At 46.0% G+C, this 18,232-nt stretch overlaps 1 protein-coding gene across 3 annotated transcripts in view; it reads right to left on the reverse strand.

The window, feature by feature from the left end:
- Positions 1-359: 359 nt before the first annotated feature.
- NSF (N-ethylmaleimide sensitive factor, vesicle fusing ATPase) overlaps positions 360-18,232 on the reverse strand; it is a 76,028-nt gene continuing 58,155 nt past the window's right edge. For 2 of the 3 annotated variants that reach the window (XM_071728528.1, XM_071728531.1), the window contains 7 exons: positions 17,118-17,251; positions 15,871-15,937; positions 15,620-15,699; positions 7,333-7,467; positions 6,473-6,586; positions 2,457-2,512; positions 360-1,857 (listed from right to left, as the gene is read on the reverse strand). In XM_071728528.1, coding sequence (XP_071584629.1) covers positions 1,839-1,857; positions 2,457-2,512; positions 6,473-6,586; positions 7,333-7,467; positions 15,620-15,699; positions 15,871-15,937; positions 17,118-17,251 — 605 coding nt within the window. In that variant the 3' untranslated portion in view covers positions 360-1,838. Of the gene's footprint in view, positions 2,057-2,456; positions 2,513-6,472; positions 6,587-7,332; positions 7,468-15,619; positions 15,700-15,870; positions 15,938-17,117; positions 17,252-18,232 lie in introns of all 3 variants that reach the window. The other variant, XM_071728530.1, reaches the window with a different exon arrangement.

Raw genomic sequence — 18,232 nt, forward strand, 5'->3', positions numbered from 1 at the left:
CTTATTTCTCCCTTAAGTATTGAAAGGTCACAGTAAGGTCTCCCTGAAAGCTTTGTCTTCTTCAGGCTGAACCACCCCAGCTCTCAGCCTGTCCTCATAGCAGAAGTGCTCCAGATCCTGGATTATTTTTGTGGACTCCTCTGGACTCACTCCAACAGCTCCATGTCCTTCCTGTTCCCAGGACTCCAGAGCTGGACACAGTGCTGCAGATGGGATCTCACCAGACTGGCTCAGATCCATGCTCAGGTCCCCACTGAACATCCCTCTGGCCACCAGCAGCCTGGGACCATCTTCATGTTGCACATCAGCACTCATGGACCTCTGTTCAATCAGCACCAAAGACAAAGATGTCTCCCAGCTCATCACAAGGAGTTGTGCTTTTTATTGAATCCATTGAATGTGCAATTAAATCAGATATTTATTCATCAATATACTTCTGGACAGAGACACAACAAGGTTTACATCATTTGCTCTGAAATATAAGTTAACGTGTGCTGCTGCTGTCCCTGGGACCAGCAGAGGAAAAGAACAAAGAAATTCACAAGATCATACACAAAATGAGAGGGAATAATAACCACTGGGACTTGCAAAGTCACCACTACACAACAGCACTGCCAAAGGACAAGAAACCAGAGTGGAGTGACTCAAATACTCCTCCTGCTGTAAGCACACACTAAGGACTACAGTGCCTTCACCTTGGCCTGGAAGGATGTGGGGCAGCCTCCTTCCCTGGGAACACCACCTGGGGAGGAGCTGCCAGCCCTTTGCAGCGTGTCTGGTCAAGTTTAGGAAGCTCCACTGACTAAGATCTCATAAATGGCTTTGATTTCATGCCCCACCAAACTGAGGTATGTTCCATCACCCTTATTAAGTGTGGGGAGCCAAAGAACCAGAGGGGAACAGCCTCATGCAGTCATCATCAACAGCATCCCAGTGACGTGAGGTGAGTGCTGGGGAAGGACCACATAGCAGAGTCTGATACATTCCTTCATCTCAGTGCAAAAGCAGGGTAATACACAGCTCGTGCAGCTGCAGAGCTTGGCCTCCTCTCTGTCTCCAGGGAGGAAGTCCAACCTTTGGTAATATGGCAGGAAAATGGGATCTAATGAAGCTGGCTTATACCGAAGGTGCCATCTGCATGAAGAGCTTCAGGCTGGACCCAGCATCTCTAAAACTGTTGCTCAATTAACAACAAGCTTTGATGCCTAAATACTGGATTTGGAAATTCCCTCTGCTCTTCCCTGCCTTCTTCCAGTTCCTGATGCCACCAGCCAAGCTACCTCACCAGACCACAAAATCCCTGGGTGTAAAGGAGAGCAGGCAGCAGCAGTGAGGCAGTGCTGGAGCTGAATTATCATGGCCACTGTCTGCAGGTTACCAGCCTGGCTCAGGGTTTGGTGAGGCACAAGGTGACACCACAAGTAAGTGTTCCTCAGGGTAACCCAGAGCAGAATTTAATTTGTCCTCACCACAGACTGACAGCATTTCTTGGGAATCAGGTTTTCTCTCCTATGGTAGCAACTGGATGCTGGGTACAAGCGAGCATCAGCTTCAGAACTTACAGGACATTTCCCCCATGCTGAAATCAAATGAGAAGGCAGCCTCACCTGCACACAGACAGAAGCACAGTGCTCAGGAGACACTTCCACATGACATCAGTAAAGACAAAGAGTAAAGATACAGTATTGCACTACACATGCAGATTTCACATGGGGTTCTTGGAAAGAGGGGAGCATTTCACTTTGTCCAATGTGTTAAACACAGAAGAGTAAAGATCCCAGGGTATATTCTCCAGGTTGGTCACTTTTCCAGCTGTAGATCTTGCACTTGGTCCACCTTCAGTCTAGGGGAGGAACTCTTGCAAAAGAAGCCAAATCCATCAGGAAAGCATGCACATGTATAAAAGCATCAAGCACACACTGGAACCCACTCACATGTAGCCAGGAAAGGGACTGTTGGGAGTTTCCCCAGCACAGGTACTGCCCTACATGTCTTAGAAAGTCATTTTCTAGGAGGTGCCACTGTCAAGACTGGACTCAACTACTCCCTGTGATACCTACAGGGGAAAGAGTAGGACATCCTTCTCTCAGACAGGAGAAATACAAGAGATCAAAGTTCCAGATTTTAGACAAACAACTGGATTTTAACTCCAGCAGAATCTCTTCTGAATTATTTTAATTAAAGAAAACTAAACTGTGATCCAATATCTCATTTAGATTTTAAAGTCCCAAGTAAATTAACCAAAGCAGAGAATTCAGGCATGCAGCTCTGCATAAAGGCTTCTGGACCTCCCCCTTCCCAGAACAGCTGTGAGGAGAACTGACCTGATACCCAGCTCTGGAAACACCCGAGGGGCCAACAGTGAGGGCAGAAACCCCACACTGCAGGCTCCCCTCAGAGAGGTATCTGCTTCTGAGCAGGAATTTTACATGATGCTTTAAAATAAAAGTACTCACGTTCCTTCTTCTCGCAGAAGAGCCAAGAATTTTTTCACCCGATACTCAGGATCCATCTAAACACCAAACAAAGGAGATCTCCATTAATGTGACACAATCTCTCAGGTAGCACAATAGGAAAATGAGGCTGGAAGGACAGCTGGAGGTGTGTGTGTGTGTGTTTGCTTTGTCCCTGCATCAGCCTGGCCAGAGATCCTGCAGCATGGCAACAAAACCACTGAGAGAGCTCAAAACGATCCAGGCTGGAAACACTCAGAGCATTCCCAGCAGGTTCTGCTGCTCTGAGGGCAATCTGCCCACCCACACTGCCCCTTCTGTGCCTGCTGCTCTCTCCGCCTCTCCAGAGCTGGGGCAGAACAGTCCAGAGAAGATGAGACTGAAGATGGGTCCTGAAGAGACCCAGGAGCTGCTGGGAGGGCTGGAGCAGCTCTGGAGCCAGGGGGAGAGAGTTGGGGGTGTTGAGGCTGGAGAAGAGAAGGAAGGATGGGGAGACCTTAGAGCACCTTCCAGTGCCTGAAGGGGCTCCAGGAAAGCTGGGGAGGGACTTGGGACAAGGGCCTGGAGGGATGGGATGAGGGGGGAGGGTTTGCAGCTGCAAGAGGGGAGATGGAGAGGAGATCTTGGGCAGGGAGGGAGGGAGAATTGGGGCACGCGGGATGGATCATTCAACCTTCCCCTTCACCTTCAGACTCCTGCCTGGATTCCTCGCCAAGCAGGTAAGGAATTTGAGAATGAGAAATGAGGAACAGAGGAAAAAAAAGGAATCGTGGTCTCACATCCTGCAGTGACCCTGGCGAGAGGGAATCTGCTCTGCTGGGGGGGAAGGGTTTGCAGCTACAAGAGGGGAGATGGAGGGGAGGGAGGGAGGGAGGGAGGGAGGGAGGGAGGGAGGGAGGGAGGGAGGGAGGGAGGGAGGGGGGGAGGGAGAAATCCTTTGGGGTGAGGGTGCTGAGCCTCTGGGTGCCCAAGTTGCCCCCAGAAGCTGTGGCTGCCCCATCCCTGGCAGTGTTGAAGGTTGGATGGGGCTTGGAGCCCCCTGGGCTGGTGGGAGGTGTTCCTGCCCATGGCAGGGGTGGCACTGGGGGGGCTTTGAGGCCTCTCTCAACCCAAGAAACCGGGTCACCTGAGAGCACTGCAAGAGGGCAGCTAACATCAAATCTAAACTTTTCTGGATTCACAATGCAGCTCATGAGTGTATACACTCTTCAAAGGCATCTTTTGAACAAGAACATGACATCAGTCCAGGACATTTGGTGTATACAAGATGACCAAAGTATGAGACACTGAACACCAGTAGTTGGACATGAAAGAAGGCCAGAAATAGAAATAAACATAGTTTGAGGGAAATTAAGCTCCCAATAAGTGTGGGCTTGTACCCAAGGTCACAAAGCAATGAAGTGGTTCATGGTGCTCCAAGAAAGGATTTGGCTGGTTCAGCAAGACTGCACCAGAAACAAACTGAAAGTCATTTGAACAGCTGAATACCTATACAGAACACACATCAGGTTACTGGTCTGGTAAAAAAACCCAAAACCCAACACAATTAGATTCAGTGACTGCAGAAAAAGAAGCCAGATGCATGTTCTTTGCAAAGAATTCATTCACCATGGTACCTACTCAGCTGAATTTTTGAGAAACTCCATCCATCACTTGGAATCCTTAAGGAATTTCAGATTTAAATCCCTTTCTAAAAAGCTGTGGTACAGTTCAGTGATGAAAGGAACTAGTCTTGGACTTTCTGCTTCCCTGTGAAAGGGAGCCAGCTGTAGTCTCTCAGTGCATTTGGATGAGTGTTCTGCTCACTGCATCCCTGCACTGACAGCAGCTCAGCAGACGTCAACACTTCAGACCTTCTGGAGCAGAACTTGGTCACATCTTGCTTCCATCTGCATTTCCACAATTACCTGAAGTGAGTGTGGTAACATAAGTCTTGTTGCTACCAAGCACCCACAGCAGCAAAGGTGGTCAGAGAGCAAGTGTAGAGGAAGGAGCCCTGGGGTGCCTGGTGCACAGAAGGATGCACAGAAGGATGACCATGAGCCAACAATGTCCCTGTGGTGCCAAGGAGGTCCCTGGAACCCGGGGGGTGTTAGAAGGAGGTGCTCAGGAGGTCAGGAGAGGTTCTGCTCCCCCTCTGCTCTGCCCTGGGGAGGCCACATCTGGAATATTGTGTCCAGTTCTGGGATCCTCAGTTCCAGAAGGAGAGGGAACTGCTGGAGAGAGCCCAGAGCAGAGGCACAGAGCTGCTGAAGGGAGTGGAACATCTCCTGGTGAGGAAAGGCTGAGGGAGATGAGGGGCTCTGAGCTTGGAGAGGAGAATGAGGGGGGAGCTGAGGAATAAATCTGTAGAGGTGAGTGGCAGGAGGATGGAGCCAGGCTCTGCTCAGGGATGTCCAGTGACAGGACGAGGGGCAAGGGGTGCAAGCTGGAGCAGAGGAGGTTCCACAGAAACATCAGGAAAAACTTTTTCAGGGTGAGGGTGAGGGAGTCCTGGCCCAGGCTGCCCAGGGGGGTGTGGAGTCTCCTTCTCTGCAGACATTCAAACCCCTCCTGGACACCTCCCTGTGTGCCCTGCTGGAGGTGACCCTGCTCTGGCAGGGGATTGCACCCCAGGGGCTCTCGGGGTCCCTTCCAACCCTGACATTCTGTGATTTCTGTTACCAATGAGCTCTGTCAGCAGTGCCAGCCCTTCATTTCACACCTCACAGCTGACACAGATCTGCCTGTCTCCTCTCCATTCTGTCTGGTTATGGATTCTTCTACAAAACAGTGGTCTTGTTAGAAAAAAAACAATTTACAAGACCAATTCACCTGCCTGCAGCCTAGGACAGCATGAAGGCTCCCCAGCTGCAGCATTGTGTCTCTGCAGCCATGGGCCATGCTGTGAACAGCTCCAGGGGAAGCACTTCCACCCTGCTCCAGACTGAGAACACCCCATAATTTACATAACCTTCACCTTGAGTTGTGAAAAGAACCAACACTTAAGGTCAAAGCAGCAAAAGAAAGCTTCCTGTGTCAGAAGAAGGAATCCATTGTCAAAGGTTAGTGAAAGGGACTGCAGCAGAGCCCGGCAGCCCCTGCAGGCCTGCACCCCTTAAATACATTTAATACATGTGAGCAATGACTTACTGACTTGCCTGTAGGTATGGAATTAAAAGCCAAGGAAAAAGAGGAAAAAGTAATCTAGATAAATGACTTTATTCCCTGAGGTGACATCCAGTCAGAGCACATCCTCAGTGCTGTGCAAGTTTTAACAGAATTGTGAATAGTGAACTGAGGGATACATGACTTATATGCTGCTAAACTACATGCCTCTTAGCTTATGCTCAGCCTCTCCTAGGAAGATCTAAGGACAGTTCACTCAGCTGCACTAAATCCATTTGATGTGCAAAGTGAGTGTGTGTGTGAGGGGGAGGCTGAGATGTCAGCGCTGGGGATTAGGGTGCAGGCTGCACCCTCTCATTCTCAGCAGGCACAGCACTTGATGGCTGGCTTGCAGGCAGGGAGGAGGGGATGGGGGAGGGTTGGGAGCTACATATTTCTACCCTCTGCAATTATTTTCTTTAAAGTGCTGAAAGTGGGAAATAATGAGAAGAGCAGCTGAACAGCCTGACAGATTTATCTTCTCCAGGGAAAGAGCACATACACCTGCACAGACATCTTTTTCTTTAAAAAAAAATAATAAAATAAGTCCTAAGTGATTACTATATGCAATCTCAACGTGCTGGCTGTAAAGAAGAAATTTCATGAAAGGTAAGTTAATCCAATCCCTCCTGTTGCCAGATGCTCTTCTCTGAAGTGGAGCTCTACACAGCCACGGTTGTTAAAGATCTCTCCACAGCCTGAGACCTGGTGATTGCTTTCTTCAGAAAACTTCTCCTCACTGCAGCTCTTTCCTCAATTAAACCCATTCAAAGGCTCCTACCACACAGCATAAGTACAAGTCTGCAGAGAAGTGGGAACCTCTGAAACTGCTCTGTTTACCCCAGTCCTTCCCAAACCAGAAGCATTCTTACTTGTAATGACATTTCTATCAGCATCAGCAGCTTCTTGATACCAATCCAGACAGGCTTCCCTTTGACATTCTGTGCAATGGTGCTGCGTTCCTTGTCTTTGAAGTTACCCAGGAGCTGGGGGGGAGAAGGAAAAAAAATTTTAAAAATCAACAAGAACAGACTGTCAGTAGGAACAATGCTACCTAACTCAGGAAAAAGGGAAGGAATTTAGAAAGCAAGCTTGTTGCAATGTATCTAGACAAGGCAAAACACATAGATGCTTTTATTCCATGACGGTTCTTTTCATAACATCTCTATTGGAGCAGTTAGTGACTCTCTTTTATGATCCATTCTAGGTTTTCTCCAGATTAGAATCTAGAAGAACACAGTAAGCTTTCAAAATAACTGCAAGAGTGCTCTTGGATGGTATCATTGTGACAATTTTCCAAGTTTGTACAAAAGATCTGCCTGCTCAGTTTAGTTTAACAGCTTCAATATTCACTACAATTTCCACTATGACACAGAACAAGAAGCCATTAAGGGCAGAAATTTATAAGGAACCTATAATCTCTTGAGTACCAAACACCTTCATTTGATGTTCTTCCAATTACCAGGAGCTTGGCGCCCTCCCAGCACATGCAGTTTCAGTGCCCTGATTATATTCATTACCTACTTCCATGCCCTCAGAATCTTTTACTCCACAAACTTTTCCCTGTTCCCTCATTTTCCTTTAATTTATTGTATGAAAAAGTAACTCAGAGAGGCCTTAGAGCTGCTGTTACGACATCACATTAATTGGGCAGTGGTCCCCAAAGCTTCTGCAAAATCACTCAGTTTCAGCAAATTTTGAGCTTGTTTATCACCCTTGAACTTTTTCTCACCTCCAAGGCCTCCATCAGCTGCTCCCCTGTTGCAATGTTGGGCACATGGATGGTGGTGCTGAAGGCATTCAGCATTTCCATCTCCTGTAGGACATCCTTGCGACTGGTGGTGCCAATGATGAGAAGCTTCCGACCCTGCCCACACAATGGGATAAGAGGTCAAGAAGGGAAAATAAGAGAGGAGACAGCTTTGGGAAGCTTCAGCTGAGTACAAATGAAACCCAGAAAATGGCTGTGTAAAATAAAACCAGGAGAATTAAATCTGTCAGTAACTGAAGTGGTCAACATCAGCAAGAGCAGAATGACAGGTATGGGGGATGCCACCAACAGAAAATTAAAAGTCCCATGCAGCTTTCCTACCCCACTTCTCCTTCTAAAGCCATCATGAGAAACAGCTGAATCCTCATTAAAATTTCAAAGCATGAGCAAAGCCCCGCTCCCAAAAGCTGAATTACTGATGACTTCTGGAGGAAACAGCCTGCCTTGAGAAATGAAGTGGGCAGTGAATTCTCTGCCACTGCACAGGCAGATCCAGTGGGTCCACAGCTCCCACTCCAGGAGAGGAGGATGCCCTGAGTCCAGGAGCTTTCCCAGTGTGGTTGTATAAAAGGGCAGCAGGATGTCTGGCAGCCTCCAAGTTCAAACCCAAGCTGCACTCACCAATGCCAAACTGGTCTGAGCAATGAGAGGCTCTATAAATAATGCAGAAATGACTGGGAAACACCAGCCACCAATAAAATCAACTTTTCCTGGTTCATTCTGCAAATGCCACTTCAGTGGTACTGGAACTGTACCACACAGTGTTCAGACACAGATAAATGTTGGCTGATGGAAGGAGCTGCTGGGATGCCAAGCCCATGGGCCAGGCTGGCCAAGCATCCTCCTTGCTGCCTGTACAGAAGTTTAGTTGATGCTCAGAGACCAAGAATAAAGTTCTGTATTTCATCTTCATGACACAAAATTCTGTTCACCACTATAAAAAACCCAATCCCCTAAAAACTATCTCCATGGAGCAGTCATGGATGAATTTCACTAGTGCTTTTCATTCCTTTGACAAAAGATGAAAACCTATTTAAACTAAATAAATCCTCACTGAAGGTGATGCATCTCTGCAGCATTTGTATATTTTTCCCTGAGTGCCACTGTGCTCACTGCTGGCTGGGCAGATGAGACTCCTGCTTTGGGGGACAGGCCAGGAGAAAACACCAGAACTGGTAATGAACCCAAGTGCTCACATCAGGTTTGCTTTTAGCCGCAGATGCTCAGGAGGTCAGGAGCAGAGCCCACCCCAGGGCAGAGCTTCACAAAAGGCAGTGTCAGGAACCTGCTCTGTCCCTTTGTGTCCTCATCACTGTCCCCATCACTGGAGGACCAAGCTCATCACCTCCCTCACCTCTTCACAGGGGGAAACCCTCCAATTTCATGGGAAAAGCAGTCAATTCCTGAATTGACAACAGAAATATCAGTTTAAATCAGCAGTGGGAGCAGGGAAGCTTTATTACCAGACAAAACTCACCTGGGGTGGCACACAGCAAGCAGAAGGTCTGACTGCCTAAAAGTGTCTGTAGGTACAGACAGGGCCCAGCACATTCCAGAGAGCACAAGTACAACAATTCTGTAGGCTGCTGCTCTTCCACAGCTTTACAATTGCTCCTTATTTGTTCCCTTTGTTGTGATCATTGTGTAGTAAGGCCAGGGAAATATTTTATCATTTTACAAATTTCAGCCAAGTACGAGCAATTCAGTAAGATGAAAACCCAATGCACTCAGTGGAGAGCAAGCAAATGGCATCTGATCCTCACTCCTACAAGGAGGAAATTTGAGGAATTCAGAAAGCCCCATACGGTGCTCGTTTTCAGCTAAAGTACTTAACAGAACAAGCAGAATAAATGATGCTCAGCAACCAAAAAGTTTTTTACCTACATGAAGATAAAACTTCCATGGTCTTTGGAAGAGGATGGTGAAAGAATTTAAACATGGGCTTGGAAGCTGTGTGAAACAAATTCCCCAAGAACACTTGAACCATCACCTGCTGGTGAACCCCAGAGGAGTGGCAGAAACACTTCTGGCATCTGCTCTGAAGTTACCACCCAAGGACAAGGTTAAAAGGGGCCGTCAGTTTGGTAAGATACCCTTGGGACAGCCACACATGTGACAGCAGAACTGAGGTGTGCTTAAAATCTTCAGAACAGAGAGACAGAGATTTTCAGCAGATTTGATGGAGAAAATTTCAGCTCAATTCTGATTTACTTTGGTTTCATGGCTGCTCTGTTATTTCCTTGACACTCTGTCATCAGTTTTTGTTCCATTCATAACTAAGGCTGATATATATCTGATACTATTTATGCTATAAGGAGAATTTCTGCTGGCTTATGCAAGAAATTGTAACCCATCATACACGTGCTGCTGTGCCCCTTCAAGGTTTTCTCATTAGGCAGGGAGGGTGTTGGGGTACAAAGGCAGAGAGGAACAGACTTCTGAACAGAGCTGAGATCCCCCCACCATGCAGCAGCCCCACAACCCATGCAGTGCTGTATCACCAGCACTGAGCTGCTTTACAAGCAGTAGCAATTCTTTTAACAATTTGTTTACTACTGTGTGTAACCTGCAGAACTCAGAGCATCTGGGACACAGCAGACATCAGTCACTGCCTTGAACCTGAGCAGCTTCTACCCCGATGAAGTCCATGCTTGACTATAAGAAAACTGGAGTCTAGTTTGGGATTTCACCATCAGGAAAGGATGTAAGCCGCAGGAATGTCATGAGTGAGGTGAGTTCTACCTCCTGTAACTTCAGATCTCCACATTTCCTTCTCAGTTAATGCAGCCCAGATGACACATACCTCCTCCCAGAAAAGCTGCCTACACTCTGGGCTCACAGAGCAAACTATTTTCTAAGCAACTAATTCTATCAGAGAAAACCAAACTGCTGACAGCCACGTTAAGTCAGATGAATCCCAAACTTGCTGTAAATCAGGCCAGCAGACCATTGCTACAAAAATGACTCCAAATGACTTATTACCATTCAGAAAAGCCACTGGAATTGGTCATTGTGGCAAGTTCTGTGAAAACACCACCTCATGCTAAACCTTAATCAAAATGCAAACACTTGGACATTTTTAGAATAGGAAAAGAGAAAAAACAAAGTTATTATCATGCTGCATGAATCCAGGGTGCTCTTACTTTAAGGACACTTCAAACACAATTACAGACACATCACTGAGCTGGAGAAATCAGAGGAAAGCCATGGGGATGGCCAGAAATATGGAATAACTTCCTTTGAGAGTCCCTTGGTAAATGGATGAGGGGTAAACAGAAAGGTCTGTAAGAGCACAGAGGAGATGAGGGGCAAACATGGGGAATGGTGGATGCCCCAGCTTTAATCCCAGCTCAGTATCTCATATAAACAATACCATGGGAAGGGCTGGAGGTCCCCTCTGACATTCTGTGATTCTATGAAACTGCTGTTTCTCAGAATAAAAGCTTGGGAGCACCAGGTGAAACTCTCAAGCACCACTTTTAAACTGAACAAAAGAACATTTGCTTTCACCAGGCAGTCCTCAAGCAAGCACAACACTAAGAATGGTAAAAGTCTGACAAGGTCGAAAGGCAGCAGGATGAGTTAATCCAGGTCAGACCCCTCAGAGATTTGTAGCTGTTGGGATCCATCCTTAGGACCCTGACCCACTGATGATGGGGGAAAACTCTTCAGAGCAGATGGCTACTCTGTAAAACTTGACATTTTTTAACAGCCCCACCCAAAGCAGACTAAATTTTTTTTTTTCCCTGCTTTCTTCAAAAGAAACTATGTGCTTCAACTTGCCACCTTTAAACTTGACCCACTGGAACACCAGTTACCATCAAACAAGCATAATCTCTGCTGGATCAATTACTAAAAGAAAATGAAGTGTCAGGAGTCCCGTGTATGTTTCAAAGTTTCAGGCAACTTGCTCAGCAAACAAGTGGAAAACCTACAAGACAGAAATGTTTTGCCCCAGGCATTAGCAGAGAAGCATGAAAAGCCATCAAGCCAAAGGGGAGAGGCTGCCCTCACCCCACTGCTCTGCAGGGAGAGCACACCAAGGATTTGTTCTTGTTCTTGCAAGATGCTAAAGTGTCCTCACTTTCAGAAATCTTCACATTTTTGATCTTTCATCTTGACCACAGCCATTGCAGAGGCAACGTGCCATGTGTTCAGTCCACAGAAGGTCAGGATGCAAGCTGAACTCCCCCAAAATCAGACAGGACACCAGAAAAATTACCAAAAAGGAGGAATCTGTTTTTTCAGCAGCTTAAGACCATTTGGTGTCAGACTTCTCATCAGGGCAGTTCCAGGCCCAGTTCTTATATCAACAGAGATCAGACACAGGCAACTTGCTGACGTCTGGATTCATCCTGCTGGTTTTTAGGCAATACCAGTGCCCCAGTGTGGAGCCCAAGATCCCTCTATAATGGTGGGGGGACACCCAGTAGAGAGGGGCATGTCTTGTCCTGCTGCCTTCCAGAAGTGGGATAACCCCAGATTTCATCTCTCTCCTTCAGGGATTTTATCTGAATGAAGGATCAATCATGCAGAGAACTTTGATACTCCAAGAGGAGGTAGCTTTAAACTACTACATTTTTAAGCATTATGAGATTGATTCTTCTAACACAATATTCATCCATTTCCCAGTGGTCACCACATCGTGGCATTGACTGCTAAAGACAGAAAAGAGTTACACAGACTCTGCTACAAGCAAATGGAGTCTCAACATGTCAGTGGAGTCTCAAATTACAGAATCTCAACAAATCTACCCAGCCCTAGGCAAGGGGAGCTGAGGGGAGCTTGAACTCTGCTACAGCCAAGTCTGGGTGGATACTGAAGTGCCTCTCGGCCACCCACCAGCTGATCATTCAACCTGGGACTCTTGTGTATTTTTATACATATGTTTTGAGGTATCAACAATCCTTCACATGTAGTGGGAGAAAACACAATTCCCCAAGTTTACAAGCATCAAGGTAAAGTCACTGTTGAACGGAGTCGCTTCCAATTCACACCAAGTGACACGGGATCAGGAATGCGTCTGGGATTATACCAAACAAGGAGACTATTCCCCCCTTTCCTCCATCAACTTTAATCAATTGGCAAAAGCCTCCAGCGCCCCGGGGAGGAGAGGGGCTGGGGGGCCTCTGGGAGCAGTGGAAGGGCATCCACAAGAGTGGTGGAGAGCATCTCCCTAAGCCAAACACTTCATAACACTGCCCAGATTGTGCGGGCAGCTTAGCACGGGGATGCGGCCGTGGTCTTTCACCCCCTGAGCCGATTGTCAGCTTTTCACAGGAACCAGCAGGGAAGCACATGTGAAACCTCTGTGGGGCTGGTGAGTGTCTCCATGCCTTGTGTGACTCTGCATGTAGATGAAGCAGCTTCGGCTTTCGGAGCTGCTGCTGCTTAGTTCTCAGAGAAGTCCTTTTCTCCCGCCCGGCTCCCTGCTGCGCCAGCCCTTTTCAGGCTTTCTATCCCCCCCAGCCTCTTCTCCTGCACAACACAGGGAAACTTGACTGAAATAAAGACCCAAGAGAACATGGTTTATTTTCTTCTCTTCAAGCCATTTTAGAAAAGCTTTTTAATTGGTTTAAAAGAAGATGCTGAACAAAATGCAACGTCTTTCAGTCTCCTTGAACTCATAGTAACAGATACCACTATTCAAGCACCGCTGAGTGCAACGAGCGAGCACGCGCCATGACTGTGAATTTAAAGCAAACTCAGAGATAGTTTCCAGTTTCTCTAAGGTCTAACGTGTTTACTCTCAAAACTTCTGCAAAGTACAAACAAGCCAGAAAGCCCAGAAAAGCAGAAGCTCCAAGTATCTGCCCTTCCCACACGACGTTCCGATAACGCAGCCGCAATAGGAAGAGGGGAGCCTGGGAGACAGCTTTCAGAAACCACTTCTTCAGAGACATAACACCTCAATGCATAATTAATAAGACTCCATGCCAGAAATGCTCCTCTTGCACACATAGCTTACAGTAATTGTTGGAAGCTGCTTGCACATTAAGAACACTCTCTGCAAGGGATGTGACAACACCGTGTGAATACATAATCTGGGCCACAAAGATGGGAGCAGCCCAAACGCTCCCTCTGCTTCCCACCCACTCCCTGCCTGCAGTTTCAACTCCCATTTCAAATCAACTCCATATTTTGGGCCCCTCTGACTAGTGAAAGGGTAAAAAGCCACTCTGAGAGCAACAGAGAAGAGGTTTTGTCTCCCAGCATCTTGCCAATAACATCTCTCAGCACAGGGACACCACTGGGACGTCCCAGGATACTCCATTTTTACAAGGAATGAACCTAAAGCATCACCCCAATCCCCCAGAAATTCTGGTTGCTTTGACCTCATGGAGCAGGTCAGCACCACTGATGCTTCTCATGTGGATCTAAGGCATGTATCAGCATCTCAAATTGCAACAAAACTCCTGAACCAACCATTACTTCCCAACAAATTGCTCCCCAAGGGAACTGATCATCTCAGAGGGAACCTAGAAGGGAGCTGATTAATCAGCAGTATTATCTCCCTTGTGGGTTTCTCACTAGAGCTTAAATACCCCAAGAGTCACCATGACCAAATTCACTCTTTTTCACAATAGACACAGCAGAAAAGCCTTTTCCTGCATGACTCTACCTCTTGTTTTGGTATTTCTTAATGAAAAAAAAATCTCCTCGTGCCATGACTGTCTCAGGGAACTCGCCAGAAACAAACACACCAGAATGAACCCTGTCATCAGAACTGCCAGACTGGGTCAGCCCAAAGGGTGCCTCTAACCCAACGTCCTCATTTCCACAGTAGCCAATAGTGGACAGTTAGAAAAAAAGGAAAAAAACAACCCCACCTCATCAATCAAACAGTGACATTTCCTCAGAAAACTCTCTACCCTCCAACAATTTATGGCTTAAGTCACCATAATATTGGCTGTCAACCCAGTCTTCCAGCCTCAAGGGCATTTCAAACATTGCAAAGTACAAATCTCCAGCAACATGCATAAACTTGGCAAATATCTGAGAGCTTTGAGCCCTGCATCCTGCTTTCAGGGAGACGTGGGTGCCAACAAAAGTGCATCTAAGCAGCAAAATATATACAGAGGATGTAGTGATAGAACGAACAATTTCATATTTGCAGTTCCTTCAGCAACTGAAACAAATCAAGTTCTATTTTCCCTATTGATTCATGGGAACAGTCATTTCCTGGTGCTGTGGAAATGCCCAGCAATAGGTCAGTGATTACACCAGATTATGCTGATCAGGGCTGGTTGTGCCTTTCTGTTCCAAGGTGTGATACCAGAATCCAAGTCCTACATTAGAGGCTTCACATGGCATAGAAAGTTGACTGGGAAAAAATATCTTTGTTCTCCCAGGTTGACAGTCACAAGGGGAACTTCAGGGCCTGTGGCACTACATTTTAGTTCAAAGTTCTGTATTTGAAAGGTCTTTTCACCAAACTCTCTATGGAAAACAGTACTCACACGTAGGTTACTGCTTCCAGGGTATTAAAAATGACAAAACAATTGAGATCACCCAGGCTGTGCTTCTCTGCCTTTTTCCTGACACCAACTCTCAAGGTTTTCCTGATAGTATGTTACTTATTCATGCAGAGACTTTCATACACACAGCAGAATTCCAGTGAATGACAGGAAAAATGGCAAACAAAAACCAAGAGTCCCTGCCTGTTCATCTCATTCAGCTCAAGCTTCAGAAATTTATCACTTGTGATGCTCTTAAATGTCATCATGCCAGAAAGTGCTAATACACAGGATCAGCATGAGATGGAAGATCTTAGGCTTTCCTCACCCACTGTAATTAACATCTGATAATTTCAAGTTAAGAGCAAATTAAAACCCTGACATCCACTCTCATACATTACTTAGAAATTGATTTCTAAATAAGGAGGGAGCACATGGCTGAGCCAGGGATTGATTTGGACTGAACAGTTCCTCAGTTAATCAGGAAGCAGACAGCTTGCATGTTTTAAGTTTTACATGGTGAAGGTTAAACTTGTTTCTTTACACAGTATTTCTAAGGCTAAATACAGAAGATTCAGCCTTAAGTAATTAGATAATTAAAGTTGAATCCTTTGTGGTTATGCTAGAAATATTTCACTGAATGAACAGCAGCAGGCTGGGATTAACTTGACTGAACCAGAGAATGGCACTAATACCCCTGGCAGCACAGCAGCCATCAGCACCACACAAAGCTCCCCACTGTCAAAATGATTGCAGGGAAAGGACATCTCACCCCTTGATCACCTTCTCACCTGAGGGGGGGCCTTCTTTAGCAGAACCAGCAGGGCTTGCAACACCAGGTTAGAGAACCGTGGTCCAATTGGGACATAATCTGAAATGAAAAACTCATTTTAATGCCCATGAAGCAGATGCACATTTAAGCCACTTCACTGGAGCAAAACCAGTAAATGGTTCCAGACCCTTTGCAACATTCCAATACTGCAAATATTTCAGTATTTCTGCACAGCACATAATCCAGCTCCTTCTCATCACCCTGACTCACCCAGAAGTCTCTCAATGTCATCCACGACAACACAGCTGAGCTGGGACTTGTAGGCATCATCAAAGATCTGTAGAAGAACAGAGTGACTCACTGCCAGACCTCAGCAACAGCACTACAACAGCAACAACAGGACCTGTGGATGTGTTTTTAGCTAAATGCAGCAGTACTTGGCAGAATAAATAGAGAACAAAAAAGAGAAGTACCAAAAGCCTAGAATCTGCCTGCATTTAGTAGAACACTGGCATCTCAACTAATCCAGAGCTTGGTTTTGTTCATTTACCACACACTCTTTGCAAAAAAAAAAAAAAAAAAAAAAAAAAAAAAAAAAAAAAAACCAAAACCAAAAAAAACAGCTGCTCTGCTTTTAATTGTAAGCTATGGAGAACCAGAGCATCCTTCTGCTTTCTGGAGCTGGGGCAGTACTGATAGAACAGCACACACAGAAATCCCCCACAGCTGTAATGCAATTAGGAATGCATTTATATTGGTTACTTTTCCTAACAAGACATTGCAGGGAGAACCTCCTCAGGAACAGACTGAACCCCCCACATCACCCTCCAGAGAGCAGCAAACCAATGTCCTGCTGAGCCTGGGATTTCCACAGGAATCAGCAGTAAGGGCATCAGTGGTGCTGCAGCTCTGCCCCCAGCACACATCCAAAGGTTCCTTTTTGAACCTGTATTACCAACTGGGCTGCCAGCCCTGAGCTTTGCTTCTCCTAGAGCCCATGCAATCCTCCAACAATCTGATCTTACAGTAACATTTCCCTGACATGCCTCCTCCAGTGTCATTGCTTCAGTAAATGAAATCTCCCACTTGGCTGCTTAAAATGATTAAAGATGTTTGACTTGTTTGCAATCCCCCTGCTCCCCAAGTTGTTCAAGTTCTTGTTTAACTGAACATTACCACCTCAGAACCATTCCAAGTCTCCTTCAGGCAAGATCCATTCTTTCCAAGTGCAGCCCTAAGCCCTTCCTGCCTTCACCTTTGCAGTCAGAGCTCCAGACTCACTCATCACAGATGTTTTGTCCCCCTCTCAGTCATGATGCCATTTCAGACCCAACTGGAATTTAGTAACTTAATGTCAGCGCCACAAAAATTCATTCAACTTTACAAATATATATCTGCAAAGGAATTTAGGACCTACAGAGAGCGAAATACACAGCCCCAAGGGTAATTCACTTTACTGTCCACTAGAGAACATGGAATTGGATTGTCACAAGCAAAAGAGCAGGATGCAAAAGTACCTTCTTCATAGCTTGGCACTTGGCTGTTTCAGAAAATCCAATCATCTTATCAGGAGAACAGATCTTGATAAAGGGAAAGTTGGATTCTTCTGCTATTTTTGCTGCTAAAGCAGTCTTCCCACTGTGGGGAGGACCTGAAACAGAAGACAAAAAAACCCTAAGGAAAGCAGCTCTGGTTAGGCTCAGCACAGGTGGTATTTTAGGCAAGTTTATTATCTCATTTGGAGGTATTTTGAAATGACCTCTTCTACCTGCAGAAGGAACTCACTGATTCCTAGTGCAACCCAAACCTCAGAAGAAGGGAACTGATGCAACTATTTGAGTACATGCAGACTGATTTACCAAGAAACAAACACAACAGAGGGTGTTACATATTTTGTAGGACTGGCCACTGCACCAAAATTAGCATATGTCAGTATTCTGGAGAAGCTTCTGGAACAACATTTATGCCCCTTTTCTGCAGGTACTGTGGCACAGAAGTCAACAGCATGAATGCCAGGTAAATATTGACAAAGGCATTTTGTTATTTGCCTGAATTCCCATCAGAATAATTCAGAGACCAAAGACATATCTTAATCTATTCATCTAATAAAAATAAATTCAGAGTGCAGAAGGTGTTGCATACTAGCACTGTGTCAGCCACAAGCACACAGAATTATTTAGGGGATCTATTCAAGGTTCATTTCAAAGCTACAGACCACTATGCAGTAGTAATTCACATTGTTTTACTTCAGAAGAAGGGAAGAGCTGTAAATAACAAATTCCAGTCCAGTATGTGTAGCATCCATAACTGGAACTGGTTTCCTTAACTCCTCACAGCCACCACCAGTCTAGATGGAGGGCACCCACCCCTCAGAGCAGAGTCCTGAATGGGGCCAGGTGTTTGTACTCAGCTAATTACACTGATGAACTCTTCAGTGACTTTCAGGAGGATTTAGACAACTCACTCAGCTGGAGATGTTGACACTGTGAAGCACCCACATTTAGGGTATTAACTGGGTACATCCACTTCTCCATTGTTCCACAAACAGGATTTCTCCCAGGCTGAGAAGCCACTTTTAGTATCTAAAGCAGGACCACCAAACAACTCTTACCTCCCATGTGTTTCTTGTACA

Source organism: Heliangelus exortis, chromosome 29, assembly GCF_036169615.1.
Source record: "Heliangelus exortis chromosome 29, bHelExo1.hap1, whole genome shotgun sequence".
Lineage (NCBI taxonomy): Eukaryota > Metazoa > Chordata > Aves > Apodiformes > Trochilidae > Heliangelus > Heliangelus exortis.